General features: G+C 34.9%; 1 protein-coding gene across 1 annotated transcript; it reads left to right on the top strand.

The window, feature by feature from the left end:
- The first annotated feature begins 367 nt into the window (after window positions 1–367).
- Window positions 368–7,454, top strand: LOC114275513 (mechanosensitive ion channel protein 10). Its single transcript, XM_028217555.2, has 7 exons — window positions 368–583; window positions 1,310–2,805; window positions 2,901–3,021; window positions 3,527–3,820; window positions 3,930–4,132; window positions 6,057–6,359; window positions 7,206–7,454. Exons 2-6 carry the CDS (start codon window positions 1,322–1,324, stop codon window positions 6,313–6,315), a joined length of 2,361 nt encoding a protein of 786 aa, XP_028073356.2. The 5' UTR covers window positions 368–583; window positions 1,310–1,321; the 3' UTR covers window positions 6,316–6,359; window positions 7,206–7,454.
- The last annotated feature ends 2,798 nt before the right edge of the window (window positions 7,455–10,252 follow it).

The following is a 10,252-nucleotide window of genomic DNA, read 5'->3' on the forward strand; positions in this document are numbered from 1 at the left end:
ACAACTATATTTTTTTCTCAATTTTTTAATTCAAAAAATTAAAAGTACACTTATTTAGGACACCCAAAACAATCATTTATCATTATTTCTATCTAATAAATTATAAATAAAAACTATACTTAACAAACTAACACAAACTCTCAAATCAAAATACACTGGAACCACCCAAATACTGTAACAAACAGTCCAAGATACCGCAGGATCCCAATTCCTCATTTCAAACATGGCCGCCAACTCCCTCCACTTTCTCGAAGTGTGTACGGGGACCATCTTCCTCTCTCGCTCACTGATGTGTATAGTGACAACCCAGGTAGCCCTAGTGTATCCCATCATATTATATACTTTATATAACCTACCACCTTTAAAAAATTAGCCTTTATATTCCTGATCATCCAGCATCCATTTCTTAAAAAACAAACAATCCACCTTTGAGCCTTGTTTAAAGTACATTTTATAATATCTGTAGAAATTTTTCTGAATACCCTTGTCAGTAGCAGAGCTTTTCTACTTCAAAACCATAACCAGTAGTAGAGCACTGTGGGGCTCTAATCTAATCTAAAGCCCACCGACGACTCATTTTCCGGTAATTATAAACCCATTCACTTACCCTCTGTTTTTTCTCATAAATCTCTCTCTCTGTCTCTCTCTCTATGTCTGTGGAGTGAAACTGATTTCTTTTATTTTAAAGAATCAGCAAACAACTCAGTTCTGATCTGGGTCAATTTTATTCAAGCTGAAAAATAGCTACTTTCATATATTTTAATGACATCTTTAGTAGGTAGGTAGAAAGTATACAAATATAGTACAAAGTAATTGCTTTTGGAATCAATGCTCTACTAAAATTAGACCCTTTTCCCATTACTACCAATCCCAGAAAATCGCTACACTTTCTCCCAAAAATTTATCAAATGGATCTTCCTTTTCTTGCTATCATTTATATATATATATATATATATATATATGTACAGAGTTTCTTCCTTTCTTTTCCTTTCTTTACTTTTCTTTTCTTCTCTTCTTTCTTTAATTATTTTCTATAAATCCCAATGGTAAAATAAGATATTTCTGTAACACTGATATACATGAGGAACGCTAGGTACCAGATTATTGTCTTATTTATTTTTATATTTTTCTCTTCTTTTTGGAGATCAAAAAAAAGGCTTTCCAATTCAAAAATGAAAAGATAAAAGTAATAATAATAAATAATGCACAGCTTGCTTATATACTATTATGTGAATGGGATTGGATCTCTTGACTTGATTTGAAAACCCAGATATGAAGACATTCTTTGGTGTTGAATATCATATGGCAGGGTGGCTTTTAGATGGATACGAGTGTGAATGGGAATCAAAAAGCTTCAAAATATGGGGAAATAAGCATGACAGAGAACAAGAAAACTAGTCCAGGTCCCGCTCATGCCGGACCTGAAGTGGTCATAGTAATGTCCGGTGAAGACTCAAAACCTAGGAACAGTGTGGACTCTGCTCACGAAGTATCGGCCGATTCGAATATGGGACTACCCCCAATGAGCTGTCGGTCACCAGAGATTGGTCGTTTCTATCCAAGTCCAAACAAGCCTCCGAGAATCCCCAACACCAACACTGAAGCCCTTACTCGACGAAAATCGCTGGCAAGGTCAGTGCTTTCCAAACCCAAGTCGCGATTTGGGGAACAATCTGTACCTATTGATTCAAATTTGATTGAAGAAATAGGCTTAGCAATGCAAGAAAGAACTGCACATAGCTCATTTTCGCCTAATCAGATATTGTCTAACCGGGCATCACCCATTAACAAAATGACACCAACTAGTAGTACTCTCAAGGAAACTATGAGGGCAGTATCAATAACCCCAAGAACACCTTTGATGGCTTCACCGGGAGGTGTGGGAGAAGAGGATGAGGATGAAAAGATTTATAAGAAAGTGAGTAGTCAACGTAAATTGAAGTACAAGAGGGTGAAAACGAAGGTTCTGATTGAATGGGTTGCTTTCTTTTGCATTTTGGGGAATTTGGTGGCTAGCTTGACTGTCCACAAGTTGCAACATTATATGTTTTGGGGTTTGGAGGTTTGGAAATGGTGTGTGCTTGTATTGGTAACCTTTTCAGGCATGTCGGTTACCAAGTGGTATATGCATTTTCTTGTTTTCTTGATTGAACGCAACTTTTTGTTCAAAAGGAAAGTGTTGTATTTTGTGCACGGTTTGAAGAAGAGTGTACAGGTCTGTGTCTGGCTAAGTTTGGTTCTTCTTACTTGGGTTTTGTTGTTCAAAAGTGGGGTGGAACGATCAGCCAGGACCACTAGGATTTTGGACTATGTTACTTGGACTATTGTTTCTCTGCTCATTGGGGCGTTATTGTGGCTTTTAAAGACATTACTTCTAAAGATTTTGGCATCATCTTTCCACGTCAACACATTCTTTGATAGGATTCAAGAATCAATCTTTCATCAATACATTCTCCAGACCCTTTCAGGGCCTCCAATTATGGAGTCGGCAGAGATGATTGCGAGAGTAAACAGCACTAGTCAGCTAAGTTTCCAAATAAAAAAGAAGGGAAAGGAAGGGAAAGCGAAAGAAGTGATTGATGTAAATAAGCTTTATAAAATGAAGCAAGAAAAAGTTTCTGCGTGGACCATGAAGGTGTTGGTTGATGTGATATCAAACACGGGACTATCCACCATCTCCAATGCACTTGATGAAAGTTTTTATGACGGAGGTGGTGAACAGACGGATAAGGAGATTACCAATGAGATGGAAGCAATTGCTGCTGCCTATCACATTTTCAAAAATGTTGCTCATTCTGATTGCATGTGAGAAAAATCTACTTTCTGTAGTCCTTTTATTTTTTTTAGTATTTATTTTAATTTTTTTTCTCCCAAATTTTTTTTATTATTATTATTCGTAGGTATATCTACGAAGATGACCTAAGGAGATTCATGATTAAGGAAGAGGTGGATATTGTGTTTCCACTGTTTGAAGGGTCGGAGACTGGAATAATTGACAGAAAAGCTTTGACAGACTGGGTGGTAAGAACCCCTTTTTTGGAGTTGATTATTTATTTGTCTGCATCCCTTTGTTTGCAACTATTTATCTAGAGACTGGAATCATGATTTCACAATTCCAAATTTGCTATCATTCCCGTACTGTATTTTCTGCAAGCGTTTGCATTGCAGTTTAAATAGGTATGACAATCAAGTTGTTGACATTAATTCATCGAACTGGAACTGTTATACTTCAAAATGAACTTGGTTTTCAGAGAGTTGATGAGTATAAGGCGTATTAAGAAATCCCTGATGTATGCATGATTACATTGAAAAGTAGAAGAGTGTTACTATTGCCACCAGCGGGGTACCTTGAGTGGTATCTCTAGTCACCTTAAAAAGGGGAAGTGAAGTCTCAATTGGAGCGTGGATGTGTGTCCATTAACCAAAAAAAGAAAAGAAAGAAAAAATAGAAGTAACAAAGGAAAAATAAAAAATTCTTTGATTGGTGTGGGAGTGGTGAAGATTTGTGTTCTTGTTACTTGTGTAGGTGAAAGTTTATAAAGGTCGGAAAGCTCTTGCACATGCTTTAGCTGATACCAAAACAGCTGTGAAGCAATTAAACAAACTTGTAACAGGGATCCTTGCTGTGGTAATCATTATTGTGTGGCTTCTTTTGATGGAAATTGCAACAACAAAAATACTTGTCTTCCTCTCGTCACAGCTTCTAGTGGCAGCTTTTATGTTTGGAAACACTTGCAAAAACATATTTGAAGCTCTCATATTTGTATTTGTGATGCATCCATTTGATGTTGGTGATCGCTGTGTCATAGATGGTGTTCAGGTAACTTGCTCATTATATTTACTTACACTGGATTTGCTCAATAACTCACTCATGGTCTTTGCTTATATCGGAGTTAACCAACTCTGTTTGAAACATTGTTATGTTACAGATGATAGTTGAAGAGATGAATATTTTAACAACAATTTTCCTAAGATACGATAATGAAAAGATATACTATCCAAATTCAGTTTTAGCTACCAAGCCCATCAGCAATTTCTATAGAAGCCCGGATATGGGTGATTCTTTCGAGTTTTCTATTGATTTCAGAACACCGGTGGAGAAGATTGGAGCTCTAAAAGATAAAATAAAGAGGTTAGTTGACTCTGCCATTATTCTTCTTCTTTTGACTTGATGGTATAAATAAAAGGTACTTATTTTTATATTAGTAATTCAAGCTAAAAGGCACTTTTAATGTCTCTTCAGATTTCAGATGCTAGGGCTTGGTCTGTATATCCATTTTTGAGTCCTGAATTCTTCTTTTTATCATTTCCTAGCGTTGCACCATTTAAAATGATGTAAATTTGGTGGGATGTGACGTCATTACTCATTAGATATCATTAGTGATATATCTCCAAATCCATTTGTTTTCAGAGGTAGGTTGGGTGGGACAGTTAGTGAGGGGCTGCTAAGGAGGGGATTAAAAAAAATTGTGTTTGTTTGATAACCAGTGGAATAGCAATAGTTCCTGTTTGTTTTAAGGGGAGTATCTATTTACACACACCACTCTCTCTCTCTATACACATCTTTCACACACAACTTTTCAACACACTCTCTCATTAAGTATGTGGGAAGAGGGGATATGGTGTGTGCATATAGAAGCTCCCTATTTTAAGAGATAGGAGTGGGATTAACCATTGTAAAATTTCACAGATACCCTTGTTGCATTACCATCAAATTTGGGCTTATACCAACTAATAAATGCATTACATATTTTAATATTTAAAATATATTTTATAATTGTATTAAAATTATATTTTAATATTAAAAATTATATTTCATAAATATATATATTTTGGTACTATTTTTTTTTTAAGTATAAATATTATTATACTATCATATTTTTATATTAAAATTTATTTTTATATTAAATTATTTTGATATAAAAAATGCTGGAGTAAAAAATGGTGGAATAATTATAAAAAAAAATTAATAGAGAAAGGACCATACTAATCAAGTAGAGTAAGTAAATTAGATAGGATAATAGAGGGCAAAATAGTAAATCCCCCTCTAATCCCAAGAGATTGTTTTTTTAACACCATCTCCCATGGGGGACTACTAATCCCATTCATGGAGGTCTATTATAGTCCCAAGGTATTGTGAATCATCTTCCTCATTTTGCAAACAAACACAATATTAGTAGACCACCCTACATCCATCCTAATCCAATCTCATCCCCTATAACCTAAAACAAACGGAGAGGTATCATAAGCTAGAGGAGATGTTACTTGATTGAGATAGTTGACATCACCCATTGTGCAAGAGCAATTTGGTGACACCACCTGCAGACTCAAATAATACTAGATCCTTGCTAGTCCTTTTTCTTTTCTTTTCTTTTTTAACTTTGTTTGGCAGCGCTAGTTTAAGACTTAGAATCTACGAATTAATTAATATGATATTGCATCAGATATTTGAAATGAAGGGATTTATGGTTCAAATTCAAACATTTATCGAGGTTCACTATTGTATTGGATTCATAGACCCAAAGGGAGCATAAATTAGTGAGTTTTTTTGATAGACTTCAATAACTTCCTTCACCTAGTTATTGAAGAGAATTTATAATAAGGCAAATACATGCTTGATGAAGAGAGAATTTCTAGGGTAAAAATATCCCACGTGTTGGTGTGAATTTCTTTGAGTTATATTTCCATTTGTGTTACCATAATCTTCTAATGCATCATTGCTTCTAATTGTACGACTTTCTATTAAAGCACACTGGGTTTTAACATTTCATTGAAAAAAAAAAAAAAACACTCATAATTGTCAATATCAAACAAACTTCATGCTGTGAAAGAGTGAAGAAAGACAGAAAACCCACCAAATGTTTCACACAAAACAACAAAGACTAGACTGCTTCTCTAACTAAACCTAACCTTGACATATACGGGGAAATGATATCCATGATGGCTGGAGTTTGAGTTGAAATTTTTATTCACTGCGATACAATCATACAATTGTTCTTTAAAATCATCAGTACTCAACTGTTATTCTTTTTCTCATATTATCCCTGCATGTTCAGGTATTTGGAGAAAAATTCCCAACACTGGCATCCTAACCACAGTGTGGTGGTGAAGGAAATTGAGAATGTCAACAAGATAAAGATGGCTCTCTTCTTTTGTCATACAATGAATTTTCAAAACTATGGAGAGAAGAGCAGGAGGAAATCTGAACTGGTCTTGGAGATGAAATTATATTTTGAAGAGCTTGGTATAAAATATAATCTCCTGCCCCAAGAAGTTCATCTTGTTGAGTCATCAATGACAACTAGGACCGCCTGATCACTATTGTTCCTGGCTTGAGACTTCACAAGTCTTGTTTTCAAGTATGTGCTCTTCTTTCCCCACTTAACCATGGCATAAACTTAGCTGACTGACACAGAATTCTAAATACCTTCTTTGGCATGATCATGACTAGAGAAAGAGATCCACTAAATTGAAATTTGGGAACCTTGCATCACCATAAATAGGAATTGCCACCTCAAAATTATTCTTTAACAAACCTGTTGTTAATTAGTCTTGGTTGCTTGCAGACATAGGAGCCTAAGGCTGTGTTTGTAACTACGATTTGGGTAAGGATTTGTGGAGGGAAAAGAAAAGGAAAGGGAAATGAAGAAAAAATTTAGCATATATTTCATTCACATTTTCCTTTCCCTCCACAAAACCCTACCCAAATCCTAGATCTAAACACAGCCTTAAAGTTCATATTGTTACAGATTCCAGACATTACGAATGAATTCTGCATTTCTAGTAGTCTCCTGTAAACAACTAAATTAATTTCTCTTGATGGAAATTTGCAGATGTGAACAATGTATTTTTTCTTATTTAGTTTTGTGACATTCTTGTACCTTTGTTACAATTTGGTGATTAGGGTTTTTCTATATATTGTTCTATGTTTTTATTATGATTGTCATAGTGAAAGTTAAGGCAGTAAGATACTTTCTTCTTTTTCCTGTGTAGATCTTGTCACAACAGATTCAGATTAATTGCTAACAAATCATTATTGTAGTGAAATTAATGTGAGATATTGATATACTTGTCTGAACAAAGAGATTAGAAAATGAAGGAAAAGAAAAAAGAAAAAAATGATAGCTGCTACTCTGCCACACCTTATGAGTAGAATGATAGTTGAAGGCTCTAAAACAAATTTTGATTTTTCTTTGTTATGGCAGGCGCAACGAGGACATGAAGGTCTTCTTTTACCTGTGTTTTCGAGGAAGGTGAGCGGATGTATCAAGGGCGATGCTGAAGCTGTCTACTTTTATGTTTTTTGATTGTTACGTTTTGAGTAACTTGGACATAGCAAAAATAACACCCACATTTTTCCTAATAAGTTTTTTTGGGTGAATAAATTTCCTAATAGGTTTGTTCCTCTCTGTACAATGAAATGGAAATTTTCACTTGTCCATTTTTTTTTCCCAGCCTATTTTATTCTCCCAATAGAGTATTCTGCATTCTGTAGTATGTGTTGGTTGGATGCGACGAATGGTGCATGTGTAGTCTCTGTAATTGATATACATTCATGACTTTGTTGTGGGGAGCGAAATTGAAATTCAAGAATTAGAAGGAAAATGGGGAAACCCTGTATGACCATAGGCTAATCGTTTCGCCCTTTTCGAAGTCAGCGTTACTGCCCTCCTTTACCAACAGGTTTCTCCATTTTTGAACAGTTCTGCTTTTCTTCATCCTCATGGACTCACTTGAGTTTGTTTTCATATTCTCTCATAACCATGATTAATTTCAGGACTCAGACCCTTTTTTGTTATATTACACAACTAAAATCTTAAATCTGTTTGGCCTTGTTTACTATTTTTACTATGCCCTTATTTTTGTGTAACTTTTCAAACGGTGGACCATCTCTTGTTTTCGGCTTCTTGTAGCCATGGGTCTAATGACTGAATTATTGCATAAAATTAATTCAATATGTTTATCTTTATTCCAAAATTTGATCGGCCATTGTTAACAAAAAAAACAAAAAATAAAGAACTAAACTCTATCTCAATCATATAGAATAATAATGGACTACTAGATTTGATTGCATTATTAAGTAACAACTCTTAAATTAATTTGATTGATTTGTTGAAGATGATTAATCTATGAATCGAAATTATAAAGGCCTAAATTAGCAAAGCAATTAAAATAAGAGTAAATTATTAATGGGGATTTTTCTTAGGATCTTTTGTATTAAGTTTTTATAGCATAAAAGGCATTCAATATTTTCATAATGTTTGAGGTCATTCACACATCAATCCAAAGAAATTTTAATCGAGAGAAAACTGAAATTTCTCTGGTTTGCACAAATTTCTCTAGTTTGTACAAATTTCTATGATTTTCAAATCTCTTCAAGCTTTTATTTCAGACATTGAAACTGAAATGTTTTCATTGGAGTTCGACAAAATAGAGCTGATTGTGTGGCTATGTTTCACGGTGGTGGTGGCTGTTGGGTTTTCTGGCAGTGGTGGTGGTGGTTATGTTGAGAGCGTGGACTTGGATTGTTTTGCATCATTCGACAAGCTTGAGACGACCGCGGACGATGGTTCTCGTGGGGAGAGTGTATTGGCGGAGGAGAGTTGAGAATTTTGATCTAAAAAGAGAGGGTTGTAGTGAGAGGTTTGGTTGATCGACATTTTGGATTGAAATTGACATCAATGGAACTACTGGGTTGTGAATGGAATGGAATGGATGATTGATTAGCTCTCTATGCTAAAAAATCACCATTACAGAGAGAACAGAGAGAACATGAGTGACGTAGGAGATGGGCTCTCTCGACAATGGTGCATGAGGAAACTCCACGATTTCTTCTTTGCTCCGATGAACAAAGGCAGCGGAAGAGAATAATCAGACAGCGGCAGAGGATTAGACGACAACGGAGGGCGGAGCATGCTCTCAACTTCGATGATGGCCAAGTGCAGAACGGAGTTTGATTCGAGGAAATCAAATTTCTCTGTGATATATGGGTGTCTGGAGTTGAGGGATCTTAGACATTATAAAATAATATTGTGGATCTCTTCTATTATTAAAAATGGGAGAGGGACCTTAAACTAATTTTCACAATTATTAATAGGTCATACTTTTGATATTTATTACCTATTAAGTTCTATTAATAAATTTATCAATCATTGATAAACTAATATGAGGATCTTAGGGATTCAATTCCTCAGCTAGTTACATAATCAGAATTTATGTAATAAGTTATGAAAGATCATTATTGATTTGAAACAAATAATGTTTTGCAACAACAAATCCAACAACCTTTTTTTTTTATTTTTTTAGAAAGATGAAAAGCAGTTGTATTAAGACAAAACAAACTTACAGAGTAAAACAAAAACAATAAGATCCTAGAGGGCCAACCAAACAACCAAACAACAAAAACAAATTTTCCAAAAAATCAACTGCGATCTAGGAAAAATCACTAATCTGATGTGATTTGGAAAGCTAGATTTGCATCAGCCCAAGCAAGATCTGCAACAACACTCGCCGTCACCGTCGACATTGTCTCTGTCACTGCTGTCCAACTCTGCTACTGCAGTCACCATACTTCAAACACCGTCAGAAGCTAGAGTTGAAAAGGAAAAACACCTACAATGGTATGACAGAAGGCTTAAGAGAAGAGGGAACCATTATGAGTGTCAAAAAACCAAAAATCTATGTCAAAATCGGGGGATAAACACTCAAAACCCCTATTTCGGACATAAGACATAAAAAGTCCGATCTCTATACTCTAGAAGTGTAGATCTACATTTTAGAAGTGTAAAAGAGGTCGCCTAAGTGTTGTTGAAGTGTCATCGGAAATCTCTAGAGCGCTATCTCTCTCTCTCTCTCTATAAGGCCTTCAACAAATTCAAAAAGATTGACAAAAGGATTGGTGTATTCAAATCATTAGCGTAATCATCTTTGGTTGGCACGTATTATTTGCACTACATTAAAGTTGTGACATGACAAAACTTATTTCTTTGGTTAAGGTCAATCAATTGAGAAAATCGACAGACAAAACTTAAAGTTTATCTAATGAAAATATACCAGACTTTGTAGTTGAGTTGTATGCCTTAAACAGATCAAAAAAAAAAATTGGAGGTAATTAAATAAAGAAAAATATGAGAAACATAACTAAATTTGTATTAATCAAACTAAGATCACTTGCTACAAATTGCATGAACTTCAAACAAGAACAAAAACTTAAAAAATACACTGATAGACAGAAAAGAGGTTGGGAGAAGCT

Source organism: Camellia sinensis, chromosome 10, assembly GCF_055761805.1.
Source record: "Camellia sinensis isolate YWXY chromosome 10, ASM5576180v1, whole genome shotgun sequence".
NCBI lineage: Eukaryota > Viridiplantae > Streptophyta > Magnoliopsida > Ericales > Theaceae > Camellia > Camellia sinensis.

Excerpts from the sequence above, each read along its gene's own strand:
- LOC114275513 (XM_028217555.2), top strand. The coding sequence starts at position 1,322 with ATGGATACGAGTGTGAATGGGAATCAAAAAGCTTCAAAATATGGGGAA. Across the intron at positions 3,022-3,526 it reads AAGCTTTGACAGACTGGGTG|GTGAAAGTTTATAAAGGTCG; the intron begins GTAAGAACCCCT and ends TTACTTGTGTAG. Across the intron at positions 3,821-3,929 it reads GTGTCATAGATGGTGTTCAG|ATGATAGTTGAAGAGATGAA; the intron begins GTAACTTGCTCA and ends GTTATGTTACAG.